Here is a 25008-nt window from a genome sequence, read left to right as displayed (position 1 = left end):
CAAATTCTTTCACTGTTTCAACCTGTAAATATTCCACTTCAATCATAATGAGGAAATAAAAACAAAACAAAAAAAACTTTGGCACAAAAGCAGATTATTTTGGTGGAACATATCTAATAATATTTTGCATAAAATTAACCTATTTGTTCATTTATTTAAGGATGCATTTAAAATATTCTAAAGAAGTTTACAGGATGGAGGGCAGCAGCTCCTGTGGTTTAGAAGCTGCCCCAATCATTATAACACCAACATGCTGAACATCTGGCCCTGTAAATGTTTTTCTTTATCCATAACTTTATTCGGCTTTAATTAAATGTTTAACTCAGCAACACCTGCTTATCAGTAAACTTCACTGACTGATTGTGATAACCCACAGAACATGGCAGCAGATTCTTCATCAGAAACTTCAGAAGACGCTACGAAAATATTTCCTGTATGAAACAGAACAGCGAGAAAACACGTCTGCTTCCTGTTGTTAAGTGGTCGCATTTTGCATGCAACCTACATATCTTTAGCCAAATAAACTTTACAATGAGGAGTTATCAAAATTCAGCTTTCAGTGAGGAGTTACTTGGGTGTGTTTGCTAACTCTACCTTGTAAAAGTTTCTCATCCACGGTGCTTCTCAGGTTTCCCCCACAGTACGATCCTGCCTCTACCATGTTTTACTGTGGATATATGATGCTTTCTGTGACCCAAACATTCAACTTCATCTGACCAGAACACATTCTGGCACACTGCTTTGGGGGATTTTACCAAAACCTTCATGTTTTCTATAAAACAATAAACAAAAAACCCCACTCCTATTCCTTAGTGCAGATATTTAGAGAAAACAAGATTTCATGTTGAACACAAACAGTCTGAAATTCTTGCCCATCCCTCAGAGTTGCTGTTTCATATCTAGTCAGTTTTGGAGAAACATCCAGTTTTTGTATCTAATGCTCCAGGATAATTGTTTTGTACTCTTCTTCTGACTGATACCTTTTTATAGTGCTGGATATATCTAAAGCAGTGGTCCCCAACCTTTTTATTACCACGGACCGGTCAAGACTTGGAAAATTTTGCTGCAGACCGGGGGTGGGGGGGGAGGAAGGGGTGGTGAACCGTCAGATAAAGCTGCTGCATGTTGGTTTTTCCGTTAAATCCTGAATATACCCAATTTGGTTGTCTTGGCACTTTTATCGCAGCCTGTGGGGTTTACCCTGACTGGGAACGAGAATACAACCTGCTGAATGTGACAGGTAGCCAATCAGAAAGCGCGGTGACGTAAGAACAGAGGGGAATCCCAAACAGCTGATATATCGCGCAACTGAGAGTCCGGTGGATATCGAGATGATATGTGGAAATGTTTATTATTATATGTAAAGATCATTATTATATATGTTTATGTTTATTCAGTTAAAAATGTTAACTATGAAAAAACATAGTCGCCTCCAAATCATAGTGCAGCAGATAGAGCTGCTGCTCCCGCTGTCTTTTATCCACCGCCTTTTCTTTTTTAGTCTTTTATCTCTTGTCTCCACAAACTGTCACTATTGCTTCTACATCGTCATCCATGTTTGGTTATTTTAAATTCCCACTATGTTGTGGTTTTTTCTGGATTATCCTCTGCAATCGGGATGTTCGTGACTGGAATTGGTTCGTGTGGTTTGTTGCTCCTGCCTTGAGGCTGAACACGAACCGATCGAACCTGTTGGACTTTTATCAGCTCTGTGATCACAGAGGTTTGGAGAATCGGCCGACAGTTCTTAAATCTTGCCGTCTAAACCAGACTTAAGACTCACAAGCTCTACTCATCTCCTCTCGACCACTGCCCAAACGCTCTGACTCTGGTCGCTATGGTAACGTTTACATATCCCTTCAAAATAAGATACAGATGCGCCACAAAGACGAACATTTTACTTTTGTGAAAATTTTAACTCACGATAAAGAATAACGGAGCCCTGAGCTTGTTTCTCTGCAACGAGACGGTCCCATCTGGGAGTGATGGGAGACAATGACACCCAAAGTGTTGCTTATATCCACAGCCTGCTGGGTCTCTACGTGGCGAAGCAGCTTGAAGCTTCATTGCCTCATTAGCAGCCGGTCGCCGCATGTTACTCAGAGCGGCTTGTAATGTTTGACTCACCTACCAGTCCGGGATAAATCCATCCTCCTGTCTCTTCTCTGGGCCTTTTCCCCTTTGCAAAGAAACTTTCCAAAGACATCTGATCTGTTTCTCACTCATTTTGCTACTTGTGGGCTCAGTGTTGGCGCGCAAGTAACTGAGAGAATCCGGTTAAAGGATTTTCAAAATAAAAGATCTTCCAGACTCAAATAATACATAAAACAGAAATATTTAATTATTTCTTGCGCGGCCCGGTACCAATTGGTCCACGGACCGGTACCGGTCCACGGACCGGGGGTTGGGGACCACTGATCTAAAGGATGTAAACGAGGAAAGTTCTACCAAAAGCTGAATTTGATTTCTGGTTTATCAGATTCACTATATTTGATGGCAGGAATGAACTCAATAGGACTGAAGCTGATTCAAAGATGCCTCAACAGCATTTGAATTAGATTCGATGTACTATAGTTGCTGCGACCTGTCCAGGGTGACCTCGCCTCTCGCCCGAAACGTTCGCTGGAGATGGGCACCAGCAACCCTCCTGACCCCACTAGGGAGAAGAGTGTTTGGATGGATGGATGGATGGATGGATGGTACAATAGTTGTTTAAAACCATTTGGTGGATGACAAATGATGTAGAAAGGTATTTAAATGAAAACATCAGTGAATATTTAAACAGTAATCCCACCTTTGTGAAATACACAGTGCAGTCTAACTGAGCACATTATGCACCTGCACAAACACAAAACACCAACAAAGGAATGAATGTAAAACTACAGACAATTAAACTACCTGTGGTTTCTTCAACAAATGGAGTAGAAATACAGCTTCCTGTTGATTCGGTGAGGGAACAGTAGAGGCAGGTGTACATTCATCTCAGTCCTTTAACAAAACAAATGCTAAATTCAAAGCTAAACTGTTGACATAACATTTTAGATGTGATTTACAAGCATGTGACTTTAAAATCTGAGCTGCTGGGGTGAAATGAGCGTCTAACATATTTACACCGAAGGGAAACAGGAAGTAGTGCTGATATATCTAAACGTTTCTAGATAATATGATGAACTTTAATACAGGAACATAACTGTCTCCACAGAACAGCAGACAAATGAAAAGTTGGATTTGTAGAATCATGAAAGTCACTACTTAACAGAACCTGACAGTAACCCTGAATATCCATCAGCTGATAGAAAATATGACATGTTCTGTCCTTAAACATTGTTTTATTGCTTTATTCAGCCACATTATGGATTATCACACCAACAAAGAAAACAAGTCTCAGCCCAATGTCCACAAAAATGTTAAAGCTTTATTCATTTTTAATTTGCATACATTGCATTTGTGATATGTGAATTTCATTTGTCATGAAATGCTGACAAAGCAACTAAAGCTACCAAGACAATAAATATCGCCAATGTTTTTATTTTTACTTTCTGGACTCTTCAAAAACAACTTCAGTGGGCATGCAGAAGAAAACGGACGAAAGCTAAAAAGGCACAGTCTGGCAACAGTTACAAAAAAAAAACCAAAATCCATAAAGCAACTCAGAATTTCATCTTCTTTGGAAACACAAAAGAAAACTCCACCTTTGTAGGTAAAATCTGCACAGATAGAGCTCAATTTCCTATATATAAAATGCTTCATATTTCAAAGTAAATGCACTTTATGTGAATTTACATACAGTAAAAGGCCTTAATTAATTATGCATCCAGGAAATATCAAAGCCTGCCTCCTGAAGGCGCTGCAGAGTCAGCTTTAGGACTTTAGTTTCAATGTTGATTTGCCAAATTAAAACAAAACAACCCACCAAAACCAAAATGTCAAAGACGAACATCAAAGCAACAAGTCCCAGACAAATACTAGAGAATACTGAAACATTTTGGTGCTATCTGGATACTCATTAATAGAACATTATCAAGACTGTAGCTGAGGGGAAGAAACGGTTTTATAATAAAAAAGTCATAGAAAAGAGCCTAAATCCATATATATATATATATATATATATATATATATATATATATATATATATATATATATATATATATATATATATATATATATATATATATATATATATATATTCAAAACACAACTAGCAAACACTGTATTTGCTGTAAATCTCTTTCTGTAACTATAAACACATTATTAACATACTTGTTTTCCAACCTTTCTCTTCTTGCACATGTAAGTTTCGATTCTGTATATAACACACATATGATGCATTAGATGTTAAGGAAACAGGGGATTAACAGTGTTACTGGGGGGTTTATTACACACTACAATAGTGTTATTAATCACTATAGATTTACCTTCAGAACGGTTTCATTATTGAAATGTAAACCAGTTACAGTCAGTGCTAGTTTTTTATGAAACACTGGTGTAAACCATGAAACTGGAACAAAAGACACGTACTAACCAGTAATCCATCCCAAGAACCCAGTTCGTCTTTGGTATGAAGAGTAAACATCCCATAATGGCTTTTTCCTTTAAACAGGGGTCTATATATGGTCAATAAAATATACTTTCACATAGATCGATGATAATGTTTGCGTTTCCTCTGATACTCTGACTGAGAACTCAATTTAGGCACGCTGCGGTGTCTTCCCAACACGGACGGCTTGACAGACATCTCTTATTTGTAGCATAAGAGAGAAAAACGCTGCAATACTAAGGAGGCTGCCTTGAACTTGACCACCTGTACGGAGGGTCAGATGTGTCTGCTGGACCCTGGATGAAGGACGACGCTTTATTTCATGTTCTGAATGTTTTCTTTGTGACTTTTACAGACCCAGAGCAACGTGACACTTTGTACCTCGCTGGAGCTGAGCTAAGAAGAAAACATGGTGTCACGGGAAGGGTAAACAGCAGATATAAAACTGCTTTTGTTACAGCTCCAGCGACTATGGGGGCTGTCAAAAGAGACATTGTGAAGTTTTCAGACAACACAAAGGTGTCAAAATGACTAACATTCAAAGTGTTGTGGAGACATTTGCCCGTGTTCTCCCCCAAGCGCGTCTCTAGTCTATCCTGTAAATGATTCTTCCTTTTCTAATACATTCATTTGACATAACCCTGCCAGCCTTGCTTTGCCAGGGTAAAAAAGTGCAACACAACAACATATCAACCATCAGTTGCTCTGCTTTGTTTCAGATTTGCTGCTGTCACTCAGTGAAAACAAATCTCCACCAGAATTTTAAGAGTTTCTCAGCTTTTTACACCGTGCAGGAAAGCGTTGTCTGAATTTTTTTTTACATATTTAAAGCTAATATGGCTTTTTTTCCCAACTATTTTCTAACTGTCGACCTTCTCCACTTAACAAATTTTCTAAAAAATAAAAAAATAAAAAATAGATAAATATATTTTCCATAATTGTATTTGTGAGCAGAAAGGGTTCGGTGCTCAGGCCTCACACTCTGCAAGAACAGAGACATGGTTTGGGAGTTTTTGCAGCTTTTTGGGGGTTTTTTGGACACGTGGCTCCACTACCTTGCAGAAAGGAGGTTCTGGGTTTGAATCCCAGTCTGCTGTCTTTATGCATCAATTGTTCTCCCCAGGCATGTCTGGGTTCTCAGGGTTTTCTGGGATTCTCCCACAGTCCAGAAACGTCACTGTTAGGCTAATTGGTCTCTCTAAATTGTTCCTAGGGATGAGTGTGTGTGTGTGTGTGTGTGTGGTCTTTTGTCCGGTGTGTGTCTGTGTTGCCCTGCATCCTTTCCAGGATGTGACCTCTGGAGCTAGGCAGCGGAGTCCCACCATTTTGCACGGAAAGGTGTGTACAGACAACAGATGGATGTTTTTGACAGCTGGGCAGAACCTTTTACTTGATACTTGTTCTTGCAGAGAACATAATGACCTTTAGTTGGGCCTGTCCTAACTCTCATCTTTCTGGGCTTATAATATTTATTGGGCCTTTCAAAAGTATTCATTCATTTGAACTTTGTATTATAAATACAAACTTTAGTGCAGAGGTGTCCAAACGTTTCACTGTGGGTCCAAACGGTCAGTTTAAACGTAACTGAGGGCCACAAAATTTGTCTGTTGTTTTACTTCAGGGCCTTTTTTTTGCTAAATGTTTCCTTTTTATCGGTACTAATAAAACTAATGTTTATCTCTAATATCTTTGGATTTATGTTGAGCACCAACAATAACAACATACGGGTTCAGAACGAACTGCTTTATTTATCCGAGTTTACTAGCTCAAGTAAAAGTCACTGGATGTCTGCTGTGCTGTTTACTATAAAGTTTAAATAAAAGAGAAAGACATGGTTGTTATACATTCCATAAAAAAATATTGAATTCATCTGAATGTTTTTTAACGGCATCACATAATTGCAAACTTTACGATTTTGTCCAACCTCATGTAGAAAAATCTAATTTGTGCCATTTTTTGTATTATGGTCGCACAAAATGACTCTGTGTCGCCTTGGACACCCCTGCTTTCGTGCATCTTATTGGGATTTTATGCAACTGACCAACGTAAAGACATAATTGCTAAATTAACTGTTCATCTGTTTCCTTACTCTAGTTTTGTTTCTTTATCACATAAAGTTACAGTAAAATACTCTAAAGTTTGTGGTTATAATGTGACAAGTGGAAAGGAGTTTGGGAACGTGTGCATGGCACAAATTATGATCTGGGGGCACCGATATGTACAGCCTGCATAGAAGAATATCATTTTTGTTTCGCGATGCAATACTGTTCAGAACATTGCAAACCACTGAAAACACATGAGAAGTTGTTGAAAGGGTCTGAAAAGTCACTATTTCTACCAACTAATGTCACTGACTGAGGTAAATGATAGTCACAGCTGCAGGATGGATGCCAGCAAACACAAGCTGAGACAATTGTTCAACCTTAACAAAAGAAAAGTTGAAATTCAAATCCTAAAATTGAAAATCTACCTACTGAGAGAAGAACATCTAGATCACTGACTCTGGTCTGTTTCATAAACTTTACCCTGGCGGTAAAAAAAATCTGCTTCATGTACCAGGTATCACCAGGAGCTAAACTCTGGAGGAAAGTTTTTTTTTGTTTTTGTAAAGGGCAAAAGTGGTGTTAGGAGTCCAACATGAGAGGCAGGAGTGGATGAGTGGAGGAGTTCTGCAGGGTGTAGTGTGCGACTCCGGGCTTAGCAGCCCTGTGTGACACTCTGCATGTGTTTGGCGATGCCGTACACGTAAGCGATGTCCGGCCTCTTCTCTGGGTCGGGGTTGATGCACATATCTACCAGGTTCCTCAGCTGGTGAAAGGGGCGGGGGACAGAGGGTGGGAAGGTAAGGAGAGAAATGATGAAACGGTTAGTGACGCTTTACTACCAACATGTGGATTTTAAAAGGAAGAAACATCCTGCAGGTTGTTCCAACACAGCAGCAAAACCAGGAGGCAATGGAACTGAAATCGGGTTTTGGTCAGATGAATCCACGTTAACCCGAGTTCACACACACACACACACACACACACACACACACACACACACACACACACACACACACACACACACACACACAAACCCCGGTGCCGCTCCACCGACACCCAGGGACATCAGCTACACCCGAAGCAAAACGCAGCAGCTGATTGGAGCAGACAGACAGGACTACTGCAGCTGGGACCGTCAATGGCATCATTAAAAAAAAAGGTAATAAAAGATGCAATGGGAAAAAAACAACAACAAAAAAAACACATCTATACAAGGTCGCTATGGTAACCGTCTGTCGACTTCCTGGCTGCTGTTGCGTGGCACCGGCTTTTCATCAGCCGTTGCGTGTAGTTGTGCATGTGTGTGCGCGTAAAAGGGAGGGTTAAAAAAAAAAAAAAGTGAGAGGAAGATGCAAATTCAGACGGTCTGAGAATTAGTCGCATGGAGTGGAGACGGAGGGCGTGCAGAGAGGCAGATATGTAAAATATTCATGCGCTTCTTTGCATGGCGAGTGGGGTGGGGGGGTGGGAGGAGTGTCAGGTGGAGAGTGGAGGGGGGAGAGCGAGCGAAGGAAGGTGGTGGTGGTGGAGCGGGGAGCGGAGACGGAGATGGTTAAATGACACAACAAAGATGAGCAGCTGACAGTTTGCTGCCGATCCTTCAGGAGCATTGTTTACATCCAGACAGGCGCTGCAGGCACCCCCCTCATCTCCATCTCTCCATCGCCCTGTCTCCCGCTCTATCATTCCCGCTCTCTTTCGCTTTGTCTTCCTTTCTCCAGGATGGGGGTGACATGTGGGGTAACGCTTAAGCTCAGCGTGGTGTGTGTGAGTGTGTGTGTGAGTGTGTGTGTGTGCGCAGAGAGAGTAGCTGTTACAAATATACACTTGCACATTTTTTTTTTTTTGGCAAGAACAAAAACACACATGGAGATGCCACAAAGGCTCAAAATACCTCAGTAATAGCTCTTATTCCCCTAATGAAGTAATTACTGAGGCATAATAGAAGCTTATTCTCTTCAGGATTTATTATTAGACTACAGAAACGTGACTAAGAACATTAAATACTTAAAGTCTGACAGTAAACTTTAGTGAATCCACGAGGTTCAAATAATAGAAAAACGTCATTAGAGCATCTTGTTTGGGGGCATCAACATCTAAATGGGAAACTGCACAAGGCAGGAGCTACTGGTCCTCAAAAGGGACAGAAAGAACTGCTTTGCCCAACCTGCAGGACATTAACAGTCAGAGGCTAACACAGCGCCGCACATCCTTCTCTTTACCTCCATCAGCTTCAGTTCAAAATAATTCATACTGCTGGCAAATTCAAGTTTAAAGCGATCTTTAAATTCTTCTGACTGATGTGGGATGAATGTTTTGGAGAAGCTCAGAAAGAGTCTCAGCGAATGATTGAAAAGAATATCAGATTTCCATTTGCTGATCCACTATGAACACAAACATGTTTTTTGGTGTATTTAGCATTGAATTAACCAAAAACACAGTTATTTTGTTTTCTTCATGTTTTTCTTTTTATAGGTGAAGTGACAACCGAGAAAATTATAACACATAATTTAATTGTGAATTTTTAACACAAAAACATGTTCAGTTTTTTGCTTTTATTGACAGACTAACAATCCAAAAGAGTATTTCTGGAACCTAATTATCAAAAAAAAAAAAAAAAATTATTATTTTACTAATGAACTAGTGACATTTTTTAAATTTATTAGCAGACCGACCTCTAGCACATACATTTTTAAAGACTTGTTTTAAAAGATGAACTATCAACAAGTAATAGTAAATATTTTTTCTTTAAGGATGGATTATCAACAAAACTTTCACTGTAAAAAAACACTTTGTTGTTTTTTTATTTTATTTTTGAACTATGAGTTCACCAAATGTTCACTTGAAGTGTTTTTACTCTTAACACTTCAAAATGTGAACGCACTATGTTTTCACCCATGTAATTTGAAGAAAAATAATTCCTGCTGAGATAAAAACTGGACATAAAACACCATCCTTAGCGTAGTACTGCAGAAACATGGATTATAATTGGGAACAAAGAAGTCTTTTGTACTAAAATTTCAGCAATCAAGCAAATTTGATAACAAAAATCTGTAATGGATGTATGGTAAACACCTACCATACATCTGTGGATATGTCTCATCAGTGTTCTGAAGCATTTGTCTGAATACATTTAGAAGAAAAGGAACTTCCACCCACATGAAGACGACATGCAAACAAAAAGCCACGCAGATTCTCATGCTTGTCATTGGTAATCAGCAAAAGGGCAAAATGCAACCAGAAGTCTGACTATGTTACATTTTTATGCACGAGGAAGTCTTCACAGAAGTAAAGTACATGATTAAACGATGATTTTTGGGAAACTCTAGCCCACTTAGTCTGACTCTCCTCTAAAGCATGTCCATATGTTTTTTATATGTGAATTTAATTCCCAAATGGATAAAATCACTGCCAGCCTTTTGATCAATTATACACTGTTCACTGGGTCAGACAGACGGGTGGATTTTCAGAAGAGAAAAGTTGCAAAAAGAAATGAAAAACAGGGCAGTAAAGTGTTTGTTGTGCTTGTTTCAAGCACTAAGAAACCAATATTGTTGAGTCGTCTTGTAAAAACACAGAACAAGTCCACATACATTTCATGACAAAGCAGAAAAAGGCAACAGATAACAGTAGAAGTACTTACCTCTTCTGAGTAGTGATCTGCAGGAAGAGGCGGGTAGTCACACTGTTCTATCTTCTTGCAAAGCGAGTAGAGGTTCATCTTATCCCCATAGAAAGGACTCTGTAAGGCTGCCATCTAAAGCACAGAGATGTAAAGAAATAGAGAGGAGACGTATAGAGAGAAAGGGGACAGAGACAAGAGGAGAGCTGGTGAGACTACAAAGACAAAAAGGAAGTAAAACACTCAAACTCTCAACAGGTGGCACAGGCTGCACCGGGTGTTGGAATCAGTCTCTGTACAGTTAACTGCTCTCAGGGCGAGAGGTTTAAAGGACCGTGGGAGTGTGAAAGACAACAAGTTGATCAGTCTAAAGTTTTTTTGTGCATGGCAGATGAGCGAACCATCAATGTTTATGTGAATCAAAAAGGAAGAATCTCTTAAAAATTGTTCCCAGCAGATGCATTTTTTCATCCCGCCTGCTGGTCTTTTTCCTTGGCGCTACATCACAAGGCTGTGGATGAACATGTGAGATGTAGCTTTAAATGTAGAGGTGGATGGACACAAGACCAAAGAATATTTCACTTTTTAGGAGCAGCACGAAATGTGCAACTTCTGGACAAATGAATGTCAATATTCAGAGCAGATAAAACTAGGATGGGTTGGAAAACAGAAATAAATGGGAACAGGTCAAAAATCCTTTCTGCCTCCAAGAATGTACTCCCAAAATGACATTTTCTCTTACAACTGACTCACTATTTAAAGGCACTCAAATTAAATTCTTATGTTTACAGTAGATTCTTAGAAGCTTTTCCAACCGGGATTGTGACATTGCTTAAATTTATCTCATCATCTGATATATTCTAATGATGTATGTACAGCATTACTGTGAAATTCATGTTCTGATTATTTCCACTTTGCTGACTTTATAACAGCAAGCCATAAAAATATAAAAATACACAACAGCAATTCTCCAAATTCATGTTTACTGGTTTAAATCTATAGATTTTCAATAGTGAAGATTTCAAAGAGGATGGCTGTCAGTTTCACTTTCAGTTTTAAGCATCCAGCATGCTGAGATGAGCAAATCTTTAGTGCAGACATCATGGTACACTGCGACAGTATTGGGAAATAGTGATATAAATTTTGTATGGATGTGACCTGCTTTACTGGAGTAATTCTCTTCTCAGTAGATAATATGGCTGATACAAACAGGTATGCATGATCATTTTTGAAAATACAGCAACATAAAATTTTCGTCATACCGCCCAGCTTCATATTAATATTGTGTATTATGCTGCCTTCCTTTTTGGCCAGCATTATTCTATCTAGTTGTCTGCTTGTCTTATGTTTCTGCTTCTATCTAAAGCCTTACTGCTTCGCCCAATTCTCAAGATCCAAATTGAGTATAAAATTTCCCTCTGAAAGCAATCTTGATGGTTGCTTCTGACCTTTGGATGAGCTCATTGTGAAGAGCCAAACCTGCAAAGAGGAGCTATAAAAAGGAAAAGATTTTCAGAATAAACTTCACAGGTTCATCAGCGGGCAGAGGGAGTTTTAACACAATATTTTCTCAACTATTTTTCAGCTGTCCGTGTATTGTTTTGGAGACAAAAGTATGTGTTTGACAGGCTGCTAATTTGGAGTGTGAAAGCTGACAAAGAGGAAATTTTCACATGTGAATCAAAAAGGAGTACTTCCATACAGAATACATCAGCTCGGTGTGAAGGTGCCATATTATAAAATGCTTGGCACCACGGAGAGAAAATATTTGTGTGAGTTGGACCAGTGAAGAAAAGTGGCTGCAGGATAGATGACAAAATAAAAAAAAAAGATTCTGGGTAATAAATGTAAAGATTTCCAACCACAATCACAACACAGATCTGTAACTTTTCAATTTAGTTTATTTTTGTAGCCCAAGACCACAAAAAATGTACTTTAAACACAAGTATACATAATAAAAAAGTTAAATAGCATTCAGTCCAAAGTCTAAAATCAATTACATTTATTCACACTAAATACATTTCTATAATCAGATGAAATTTTCTTTCAACCTGATGCGATATATACTTTCCATTTTTAACAGGAAGAAAGCTCCAGCATAACCAACCTCGGGATGACTGGACATTTGATGAGACCAGAGAGCTGAAAGGACAGGAAGAGACCAAGAACAACCACAGAAGGACTTGTCCAGGTCAACTTTCCATAAAAAATAAAACTAGTGACACAGCTAATGTTGGCAGTGTCTCTGCCAAAGAGCTTGGTCAAGAAAACCGACAACTAACCACAGGAGTACTTTCGTATAAAAGAAAAACTGAGAACTAAAATGTACTTGGTTGTGGTGGATTCGTTGATGGATGTGTCCATGACAAACTCGTAACTAAACCCCAGAAGAACTGAGTCAGGAGTACTTTTTATGAGAAAACAGAAGAAAACTTAAATGGTGCATTAATAAAATAATATATGGATTAAAGTATCTGTAATATTTTAGATTGCTATTTCAAAACAAAAATATGTAAAAAGTATATGACTATTTTGTGTGTCAAAAGAAAAACATAGCTAAACAAAGACATTGGGACGGTGTAGTTTATATATAAAAAGAAAAGAAAGAGCACAACGAACACATCATATCTCCAACTTAAATGAAGGTTTTATTTATCATTGACAGATGTGTAAAAAACTGTACTGTACAAGGAGTACTTTCTATGGGAACAACAGTTTTTGTCATTACACTAAAGACTTGGTGCACCGATCTGCATTAGCACTCCTTCAAAGGTAAAGGTTGTAGTTTGGAGAGAAAAGAAAAACTCAAATAAAAATACTTTTTTATTTTATTTAAGTAATGTATTGCCACTGCTCAAACAGTCCTCTGTCTCCAACTTGAATGGAGCTTTGATACTTCAGTTTTCAGTGGCTGACATGTCAACACTGATGCCACAGAAACCAAAAACAACCTGGGTTCTACTGAGCAGACTGACAGATTTTTGACTTGAAGCTTCCAGCAGGAAGTGAAGAAGACAGCCACAGAGTCTCAGTGGGCCTTCTCTCGTCTGGACACAATTACTCAAACACACATATCTGAACTACAACCTTAGAAAGATATGCAGCAGGATGAGGAAAAGCCTACTGAGGCTGGCACAGCAGGAAGCAGAAAGTTAGGTGAGGATTTAAAAACTCCACTAAAGTCGATGTCTTAAAGTTTCCAAACTGATTCTATGGTTTCAGTTTACGATATCTGCAAGTCAATCTGCTGGGTTTCCTTAGACAGAAACTTTTTAATCTACTCTGACTGACTAACTGAGCACAATGTACTGTTTGATAATGATAGTGAGGCAACCCTTCAAAATCTACACCAGATTTATTCTCTGCAGAGTAGGTGACTTTTTTAGAAAGTAATAATCATTTTATCTATAAACACATACAGGATATTCTCAAGTATTTGTGGCCTGTAAGCCCTTTCATCTGTACTTCCTACATTCTGTGATCTTTGGTGTTTTGGACAATGTCGTCATTGGTGTCTAGTGTGAGCATCTTCTGCCATGAGATTTTGTCCAACTGTCTAAATGTTAAATTAACATGAAAAATGCAAGTTTATAATGGCTGAAATATATTAGTAAACAACTACTGGACTGCAAACAGTCCTTTGCGATATGAATGTTGCACTCACTGATGATGCGATGACGATACTTTCACGATATACCATATGGCCCTGTTCTCTAGTCATACTGTTGGAGACCAACATTGTTTGTAGGATGAAAGTTAAATTTACGTCAGTCTAGTCAAAGAGTGAAATGTGGGTGAAAGGTTACATCCTGAGCGTTGTGGTTATGTCATGTTTAAATGAACATATTATCTCATTAATAAGAACTTCCAGCTGCAGCAGGATATAAACATGTCACATGTGATGCAGGACTAGAAAGCTAAGGTATTTTTCATGACTAGTTTACTACTGCATCTCTTTCCAACAACTAACGTTGAAGCTTTAAAATGTCTAAGATCAAAGAAGAGATCTAAATGATCCCTCACCGAGTTGGCATCCTTCAACAAAAGACATTTTGCTATAAAAGTCAATTTCAGTTGTTTTAGAGCGGTCCATGTGGAAAGCACTCCTAATTGCTTTGCAAAAAAAATACACCCTGTGTGTATTTTTTAAATTAACCAAGAGCCTTTATGCCCAAATTTCTCGGAAAGCATGGAGAAAAAAAAAGGCTGAGACAGAAACATGGAGGAAGGGGGGGAAGCAGGCAACTGCAGACACCAGGAGGCAAAGGGTTAAACAAGACCCCCTCGTATTTTCATGCATCTTCTGCTTTTGACAGATGAAAAATGTCAACTGTCCTGTTTGTATTTGCGAGTTTTTGCACTATTCATCTGCTTCATTAGTGCCTGCTGCTCCTAGCCCCTGACAGCTGCCGGCCCCCTGCTCTCGGAGTGAGTACACACACACACACACACACACACACGAGCATAAAGATACATACCCACACAAAAACAGGAAAATACACACTTGCTCCTTTTTCAGACTGTGTCGTCGCAACGGTTTAGATGATTGACTCACTCTCTGACCTCTGAGGCCTTGGTGTGTGAGTGTGAGCCTGCGTGTGCGCACCTCTGTGCATGTGTGTGTACACGGTTCATTGATATTCGGGAAAGACACACTGCACACGCATGCCTGCTGTCTGTCTAAGGGGAGTGAGCTGCTGGTGGCAGAACACACACACAGACACGCATCTTAAAAACCACACACACACACACAGCTGTATTTCAGAGAACTCCCCCTGACACAGCGCATTACTAGTTTCCCTCAGCTGTCACAATAATCTATAACCATTACTCAAGACAAAACCAATGAACAATAATCTTAATCCTCAAAGATCCCCTTGAATTAATATAATAAGTTATTATTATGGGCTCTTTCTACCTAATGTTACCAATGCAATCATTTGTATCCAATTTAACAAAAGAAACTACTAAGTTGGTCAGGTAGCAAAAGAAAGAATAAATTATTACACCCAGATGATTTCATTATGGACCTAAATGTGTGCCAATTATTGCCAATAAAAAGAAAGAACAATCGCTCCTTTATTTCTGGAAACATAAAATGCTAAATCTCTCCATACAAGTCAGGATAGCATAAGTCCAAAGCTCATAAAGAGCAGAATTTCAAATATGTAGGCTGGAGTTTAGACCCCACTGACATGGTGTTGTCTTCAATGGATTGTAAAAAAGATAATGACAAAAAGTTATTTTCTATTAAACAATTTCTACTCAGTTGGAACTGACGAAAAAACAAACAAACAAACAAAAAAAACAATGTATACATTTTCTATCACTATTTTCAAAGAGCACAACAAAAACTAGATTTGCACCAATGAGGCTTTTACTGACTGATGCCAACTTCCAGTTTTATTTTATGCAAAATATATATTTTTTCTAAGATTAACAATTGCCAACAGGATTTCAACACATTTCATTTTTATTCAACCTTTACAAACACTGTGTATTAAAAAAAAAAAAAAAAAAAAAAAAAAAACAATGGTTACAAGGGTTATTGATTTATTGAATCAATAGGCAATATACAGTTAGGCATAAATTATTCAGATTTGGCAGGTTTGGATTTAAATTTGCCAGCGTACTTCGTCTGATCAGAAACAGTATGAACACTAACGGAAATCAGACAGATAATCTGATGAGGAAGCTAAAGATGAGGGTGATGACAATGAGACCTTCCAATCTCAAGGATTTCAAGAGGTAAAAAGCTGGTCAGCAAATATGAAATAGTTTGATTGTTGGAATGCCAATAAGATTTTCAATAAAAATTTATAAAATAATTTTTATTTTCAAAATTTACTTTCATTGTATTTTAAGAGGTGCTGCTCTCAACTCGTGGTAGAAACAACGTTCTGGATCTATAAATCGTACTTAACTAGTTGAAATGAGTTAAGTACGATTACTGACGGGCAGCCACTTAATGAAAGCAACTGTTGAAAATAATACACCATCCTTGAACCAATCTATGGACCTTATTTGTTCATACTGCATAGAAAATATGTTAGAAAAATGTTCCCATTCTCATTTGTCTTTTTATTTTAAGATATACATGACCATAAACCTGGTTGAAACCCAGAGGGCACAAGTTTCAGAACAGAGTGTTTAACCTTTTATTATTAATACCTTAAACAGTACATCTCTAAACTGAGGTTTGAACATTTGATTTATCTCTCAAAAATACTCTAATAAAGTTAATCATAAAAACACAATCAAAGAGAGAACCAAGAAAACTATCTGTCTTTTTCTGCTAACTGGCCATGTTGTGCTCTCCGCAGCTCATGCATGTAAAACTGGCATGGCTGCGTTTTAAATGCCTGGATGGGGGCTTTCCATTTTAATTACATTGATCCGAGTTTCAGGCTCCAGCTTCTCTCCCTGTACACCAATTAGGAAGAGCTACGAGAGGCAGCCATCTTCCTCCTCTTCCCCAGCCCCCATCATCCCCGGAGTCTTCACATCCTGGGACTAAAGGGCTTCTCACAACTTTTCACTCATTTATGAACACTCACATTACCGTAATGGCAAAATAAACACCTAAATGTTAACATGCTTTCATGACAAACATATATCAGCATACAGAATGTTTTTTAGACACTTAAAAAGTGAAATACTACTATACAAGTGAAACCCATGACTTCTTAGATGGTGCTGGTCCTTCATGAGTCTTTATGATGACATATTAATCAAAGTAACAAGTTACAATGTTGGGACAGTCATTAGGCATATACCTACACCCAGCGGAGCCATCAGTGCCCTACTTTAACACACTAAAAAGGGGAAGAAAGGGAGGAAGAAAGGGATGAGTGAGTTGAAAGCATAGAAATGTTAAAGTGGACTGAATCTTTGAAGAAAATCTTTTTAAGAATATGTTCACCAGAGCCAAACTCACTGCAGCCGTATTGAGTGGAAATATTTTAATTCTGAAAATTAAACATAGTTTAACATCTTTTGAGAAAAGGAAAAAAAAAAAAAACTTCTGTTAAGACGAAAGTAGCAAATGTTAAAAGCAAAACTACAGTTCCTTTAGGAAAACGCCAGCTCTAACCTTTCACCCCTAAGACTTGCGTTCCTCAAGCACTTTGAAAATATCATTGATGGACGTCTTAGATAACATAAAACTATGACTTTATCCCACACTGATGGCATTCTGAATCTTCAACATATGAATGCTTTTTAGACCCTGAAGGGAAATTTGAAAATCCTGAAACTATTTTAAAACAATCAAGTTTGGGTTAACTTTAGTAGTGATTAAAGTCTGAAAGGGAACTCTCTTTTATTCAATCAAACTAATACTTATTGTAACCCTGAATATGAAACATTTTAGCTTGGGGATAGTTTTATCGTCAAGGGCATTTTTTTTTGTCTCTCTCTAGTTTAATTTGGTAGAAAAAAAAAGTAAAACATATTTTCTTATTTGCTGATTAACATGATGTAGCAACTCATATCCCAGAAGTCCTCTTCTGATTGGCCGATCAGGGTCACGTGACGACTCTTTTTCTTTAAGGCAAAAGAACCGCTGTTGGATTTGAAGTGGACTTTGTAGAATATGTGGTGGACCTAAAGATTAGGGTGATGGAAAGGAGGACTCTCCACCTTTAAGACATAAGTGAAGATGTGCAAAAAGCTAAAGATTATGTTTTCCAACGTGAAGGGGATAATTTTCGACAAGCCAATTTCTAATGTAAAAAACCCAAAAAGAAACAGCAAAAATAATTTTCCACTTTTTTGAGAGATGCCTGTCTCAGATAGGGGTGAGCTATATGGACCTAAAGTTTTATTACAATATTTTTGTGGTATTGTAGTAATAAAGATAAACATAATGATGGGAACTATTTATAACATCTGCTTTAGGTAATTATACGAGTCTGTGTGTCGCAACTATTATAGTTCCACTAACACAAACATTCCCATTTGTAATTTGCTTCTTTAGGAGATTTAGAAGTCTGAACACAGTAACTTTATTTCCAAGTTTATTGGTGTTTATGACAATAAGGGTAGTTTATTAAACATCATTAATTAGGATTTATTGTGACGGCAATAAATAAAAAATGTTATAAGACATTTATCACAATAAGTGATTAACAAAATGATAAAGGGCCAGCCCACGTGTCATATCCTATAAAAATTAAACTTCTTAGTTGATCATTTTAAATCTGAACCTAGCAGGGATTTGAATAATTATAAGATTAACCATACATTAGATTACATTAGAATCTCCAGACTAGAGGAAAAACATGCTAAGACTGTGAAAAAAACAGGGCCTCAAGCCTTGTATGTAGCAGACTACTGACATGTTTTAGAGAACAGAAAAAAACGTTATAAGAGCTAAACAAAGGGAAACCACAGAGGCAGCTCATCACATGCGAACGCCAGATGCTGAGAACCCAGTATTTTGGGGTCTCGTAAAACCAACACCAAAAACAAGGCGGGAGGGAAAGGCGGTGTGCAGGAAGTATGAGACATGGGCACAGTCAGAGGTATGGATGCTTTGGTTTCATACAGGAAGGAGACACATTCCCGTAAATCTATTGAAGATATTATTCAGCTATAAACCGTAATGCATCTCTACGAACAGGAGCGTAAAATGCATCTGTCTTTACAGAAAACACATTCAGCGTTCAAGACTGACTGATCGAATTGCATGGAGGTATTGACCAGGACCAGGTGTCTCCAGCTTTGCTCGGTGCCATGTGACCAACCTTGTGATTTACTTCCTGGCGCTCCATGGGAGACATCCGAACAAGCACCCCTGTTTAGCACGCCATAGTAGGTTTGGGTGAAGGGCAGAGTGCAGGGTCAGGGGATGTAATAAGGTTGGACATGAAGAGAAAGGGATCAAACAGAATGGAAGATGAAGATGGACGCAGATACAATGGTGAGGTATTGACGGGCAGACCCTTCGGACCTCAACTCAACCCCCGGGCGCAGGAATGAAAAATGCAGGCTCCCTCAAACGGAGCCGCTTCACACACAAGGAACGAAAATCCCTGCACTCATTCATAGATGAGAAAACGCACCGAAAAAAAAAAACAGCGCAATCTTCATTCCCAACTGTGCTTTCGTAGTGAAATCAATGAGGAACAAAGGAATCAGAAGTGGATTTCTATGTGAATTGCCTGGAGGTTAAGTGAGGAAAAGAAGGCATGTGGAAGGGAACTTTGCAGAAGTTAGAGTAGAGCAGAGAGGAATGAAGGCTCAAGTTCTGAGAAAGAGATACTACGTACTGTGGAGCCGTCTTCCTAAGAAAAGAGCGGAGCACGAGCCTGTTCTTCAAAGAGAATATGCATGGTGTGGTGAGTACTGCTCTGGTAACAATACGATTGTAAAATCTTTATCTCCACAGGCTTCGTGCATGACTCACCTTGACCTGATGGGGGGAGTTCTGTGTCTGCTCTTGTACCTGTAACAATTTCTCTCTGAATGAAACCGCCCCATCATTCTCTTTGCTACAGCAATCCATAACTCAACTCTCGCCATTTGTTATTCTCTCTTTCTACTTTTCTACTCTTCTGTCTCGTTTCGTTTCACTCTCATGACTTTTTCTACCTTAATGCCCTTAACCTTTTCTACTTTTCTTTATAGATTCCCATACTTTTTCACCCTACATCTCCATTTTTGTCTCTGAACCTCCTCTGGGAGCAACAAGTCTCGAGTAGTTTTTCAATTCTGCTCTCCAGATCACTTCTTTCTTTTTTCCTCTCATCTCTTGGTCTCATTTCTCGTGGTTTACTCCAGATTCTGAAAGGAAAACCTCCAAACTGAAAATAAACTACTTATATCACGTTTACAATTGCATAATCAAAAAAAATTTTATATAATTTGATTTTGCTATGAAATTACGCTTAAGATATGCATTGTGAGACTTCAAAAATATACAGTAAAGGGAAACCAAGCTTTTCCTTTATTCATTGCAGCACTATGATCTCAGAGTGGCTAAATATTGTTTCAGGACAAAAATCCCACCTCAAAACATTACATAAGAAGTTGTCGTTTGAAACCTGCAACTTTTTAAACTTTTGTTTTGTTTCTTTTACCAATGTCAGCCTAAAAACTAGACCTGACTGAAAGTTACAGGAAGGCTTTAAAGTTCAAAGGCCCAACGCGTTCTCAGGACTCCTTTACATGGAAAAGATTTTGCAAAGACGACCGATAATCTCAACCCGGCTGTAGAGAGATGCAGCACTGATATAACCCTGAAATCGATTGACTGGGTTTCGGTTTTGCTACATTATAATGTTGGACCACTGAGCGTACGTTAAAATGAAGATGCTCATCACAACCCTGATGCTAATTACAGGAAGGGTCAGAGCAAACTATCTGCTGAGGAGACAGGGGTCTTTTGGAGTGCAGAGGCGCCCCTGAAGGCTTTTTTCTACCCTGTGGTGACATCAGCCACCTTGTACGGCGTATTATGTTGGAGCAGCAGCTTCTCCACAGCTGAGAGGAAGCTGTTAGACAAGGTAGTGATAAAGGCCAGCTGGGTCCTTGGATGCCCCCTCAACCAAGCGCAGATGGTGAGAGACAGAAGAGATCTGGTTAAAATAATTGGACAGTTTATCCAGTAGAGATGTTAGTGAAATGGAAAGCTCCTTCAGTGGCAGACTGCTGCATCCTTGGCGCACAAAGCACCGTAAGATCGCAGATCCTTCCTCCTAGCAAACTATTAAGACTCTATAACAATCAGTCAAAAAAAAGTCAACAAGCATTTACAACTCTGCTGTTATTTGAAGTTTTTCCTAATTTCAAATAACATCCCTGCTATTATTCCATGTTAAAGAATTTTCAATTTCTTGTAAAATGTCTGATGAGGCTTTTTTTCAGCACAAATATTCAGATCTAGTACATTTCTTTCTATTTCCCCATCAAGACCCTATTCCTATAAAGAAAAAGAGAGTACTTGCTGTACAGTTTCTTATTCTTTATATTTTTATCCTAGTTAAATGTGCATGTTGCATTTAACTCGCTGCTATTGCACCAGAACTTCTCCACTGTGGGACAACAAAGAATATTTCTATTCTATTCAATAGTAAAAGCACAGTATGGAATAGAGGAGGAGACAGAATGAACCAACACAGAGGAACAGGAAGGTGGAACTTGATGCAAGAAGGACATGGGGAAACATCCTGATTACTAAATATGCATTTGTGAGATAACTAAGAATTCCCATTTTTTGTTCCTGTTAAAAAAAGGATTTATCAACTCACACAATTTGCTTTAAATGGTCTGTAACTGATGTAAAATATTTAAATCCAGGTTTGACCAGCCCACATGCTGACTTTTTGTTGGAAGTCTAGTTGTAAGGTGGTTCTAATGCCCAAAAATAGCACTTAAAAGTCTTGTTTTTTGTGATTCAAAAAAAAAAAAAAACTATTTTTTTTTTCTTTTTTTTTTTTTAAATTTTGGTCAGTTTTCACGAATCTAAAAGATAATCTCTGTTCAGTGTAGATTTCTCCAGTTCAAGTCTGACCAATCCAGTATTTTAGATCTTGAGCTACAGATAATAAAAAGCAGTCAGTGATCAGTTTTTAATAGTCAAGCACCACTTCCTTTCTTATTCTAAGTGTCAAGTTAAAAGCTCTCACCTTCATATCAAAGACTCAAAATAATAGCGCAGACTCCTAATTTCCAGTATTACATTTTTAGTTTGTGAGTAAAATAAAACTTAAGTTTGATTTCAATGTGATCTGATTTTTCTGAGTTAAAACATGGGCTAGCCAAAACACTTGTTTCTGTCTGTATTTTTTAACCAGGAGAGCAGTTGTTGGACTTCCTGCTTTGTTCGGCTGCTGATGTTTCAACACCACAATTTTCACCATGAAGCACCTGTGAACTTATGCCCTGCAAGCTGAGCTCAAACTTCTTCCTCGCTCGTTCTCCACCTCTATGCCTGAGGCATTGTGGAGAAGGTGCAGTGAGCGATGCGTTGAGATGCAGCTCAAACCATCACAAACTCATGGGAGTTGGGAGACGAGGAGAGGAAAATGTGGGCAGGTCCTAAGTCAACAATCTGTCTCTGAATTTGGGCTCATCTGTGAGTAGTGAGGGCACAGAGACGTTGTTAAACAGCAAGGTCGGACTGACTGTTGTCGTCCACGTCCAACATTATTCTGCCTCTTTCTCTTCCCCCCTTTGTTCGCTCTGCTGTGTGGTCTTCAGCTCTGCTTGTCTCGACTCCGTGTGGTTCAGAAAAAAAGCCCCGCAGCGTTTTGCTCCTGACTAATCAAACTAGTCAGTGTCACCGTGCAGCCTTATCTAAAACACATGGCCATGTCAGTTCCCTTCATTCGAAAGCTTTTCAATGTTCAGCAGGTTCTACGATTTAAACAAACGTAAACACAGCTTCAGGGCCTCCGAGACGGCACAGAAAAAAATACAAAAATAATATTTTATACACTCACAAGTGAAGAAATCTGTAACGTTACTGTTGATAACAAATGTAAATAAGAATACTATGGTGTAGGAACATACATGACTGTTAAGTACAGCGTCACACGAAGGTATGCATACCCCTCAAAATCTACAATTATTGTTTTATTGGGATTTCTGGTTATAGAACAAACAAAAACAAGCCTATACCCCCTTTCCTCTGACTTGTGTAATTTAATCTCAGTATAAATCCAGCTGTTCTGTGAAGGCTGCAAAGTGAACAAACAGCATCATGAAGACCAAAGAACACAGCAAACAGATCAGGAAAGAAGTAGAGGAGATATTTTTTTAAAATGAGACGTTTGGGCTATAAAACAATATCCCAAGCTTTGAATATCTATCAGAAAACCATCAATCCATCGTCCAACAAAATGACAGAAAAGGTAAGGAGACAATAACCAGAGATTATGGTAACTCTGGGGGAGCTGCAGGACAACTGTTATTCATGCACTCAGCAAATCTGGCATTTATGGAGGCGAGGCATGAAGAAAGTCATTGTTGGAAGAAATCCATCAGCAGCTCTGTTTGCAGTTTACCACAAGCCATATAGGGAACAGCCAACAGGTGGAAGTTGCTCTGGCCAGATGAGATTGAAATTGCATTGTTTTTGGCCTACGAGCAAAGCGCTACATGTGGTGGTAAACTAGCGCTTCACTGCAGCTTGGCTCTTTATTGTCCCACATGGGGAAATTTGGTTCACAGCAGCAGTCAAAGACAGTCGAGGCATAAACCACACACGTCAACACAAATACCACACTAAATAACAAGGAATAAAACTGAAATGTTCCAAAATGTTCTAAAATCTGCCAAGCTTAGTCAAAATTAATTAGGAGCTTTAAAAGCTCTTGGGACAAAAGAATATTTCAGCCAAGTGCATCCTATAGATGGCAACCTGCACCTTTGACTTGAAGGGAAGAGAACACATTTCTCTAAAAGAGGATGGTCTCTGCTGGCTGGGATGCTTGCAGATTTTTTCATAATTTGTCTGTTCTAGATATCAGAGAGAGAGCACTGCCAGTTATTTTGTTCTTATCTTTTAAGAATACGTTGCTAAAATAAGCAATAGACAAAATAACTAATCAGCCAAAAAGATGCTACCATCTTAGAAAACACTGTCTGTGCAGACTTTTCTTGCAAATCTCTGCAGAGTGCTGTTCAAACTTTAGAAAAATGTTAAAAATTGTTCCCAGGTACCTAAAACTGTCCAAAGTTTCCACAGGAGATTCCATGAATATTATTGGTACAGTCGGATGTTTTTTTTCCTCATCTCGTTTGATTTACTGATATTCAACTTGAGGCAACGCTCATCACACTACTTCATAAAGTAGTAAAGAACAGTTCCATACTGGACCTCTCCATCCTGCAGCAGACTGACTACAACAGTGTCATCTGTTTTTAAAAACACTCTTGCAGTCATTTAAAACATACAACAAATTCAACAAAAAAAAAATTCATGCACTACTTTATGTTGGTTTATACAAATGAAACCCCAATAAAATTAATAGAAGTTGGTCATAATAATGTAAGAAAGTTCTGATTTTCTTATTATAGTGTATGCCCCAAGCATTCAGAGTTTAAAATGGCCTGTCTGTTGATGTGCATGTTTGAATGTGTGTGTTCCTCTGTCACTCCCTCCTCCGACTGTAAGGTGACAGAGTGTGCACATATTCCAACAGCTTACCTCGTAGAGGAGGCATCCTAGCGACCAGATGTCAGATTTGAAGTTGTAGCCGTTTTCATGTATCCTCTCTGGTGACATGTAGTAAGGGGTACCCACTGGAACACAAAGGCAGCGAGAGGGAGGAGGGATGGGGCGAAGAGGAGACGAAGACAAACAGAAAGAAGCAGGCAGAGGGATAAAAAAAAGAAGATGGTATTAATATGTTGCAGCAAACAAGACAAAAAAGATTATATAAAAACATTTGCCTTTACAATTTATCACTTTTGTTCCATTGCATACCTCAGTGGAATTACACAGACCCAAACCAAACATAAAGCCATATATACACACACATATGTGTAAATACATGCACATGTACAGAAAGTATACCCACACACAGAAAGTACACATAAATCAGTTCCCATTAGTGAGACTCCATAATGATCTGAAACAGTAGTCAAAGCTGGCCCGTTTCCAGTTCTGGTTTTGAAACTCAAGAATCCCCAACTGCCAAGGCGGATGGCAAAGCTCCAGGAAATCAGACCATCACCCAACTGGACCCAAAGAGGAGGCACAGCTCCGCTTCACATCCATGACGCACTGCAGGAGGCTTTGGAAATTTGCTGTTTTCTTAGCAGACTTTGACTGGCTGCTTTTATCATCTGCTTTC

At 38.7% G+C, this 25008-nt stretch overlaps 1 protein-coding gene across 1 annotated transcript in view; it reads right to left on the bottom strand.

The window, feature by feature from the left end:
* Nucleotides 1-3395: 3395 nt before the first annotated feature.
* The window catches only part of nek7 (NIMA-related kinase 7), a 76265-nt gene continuing 54652 nt past the window's right edge, over nt 3396-25008 (bottom strand). Inside the window, exons 8-10 of the mRNA XM_088005088.1 lie at nt 24360-24454; nt 10226-10339; nt 3396-7345 (exon numbers count right to left, since the gene is read on the bottom strand). Of these exons, the coding sequence (XP_087861214.1) occupies nt 7235-7345; nt 10226-10339; nt 24360-24454 (320 nt within the window). The 3' untranslated portion in view covers nt 3396-7234. The remainder of the gene's footprint in view (nt 7346-10225; nt 10340-24359; nt 24455-25008) is intronic.

Source organism: Poecilia mexicana, unplaced genomic scaffold (genome assembly GCF_051168715.1).
Source record: "Poecilia mexicana isolate PSO_F unplaced genomic scaffold, ASM5116871v1 scaffold_4, whole genome shotgun sequence".
Taxonomy (NCBI): Eukaryota; Metazoa; Chordata; class Actinopteri; order Cyprinodontiformes; family Poeciliidae; genus Poecilia; species Poecilia mexicana.
This window is presented reverse-complemented; position numbering and strand designations above follow the sequence as displayed.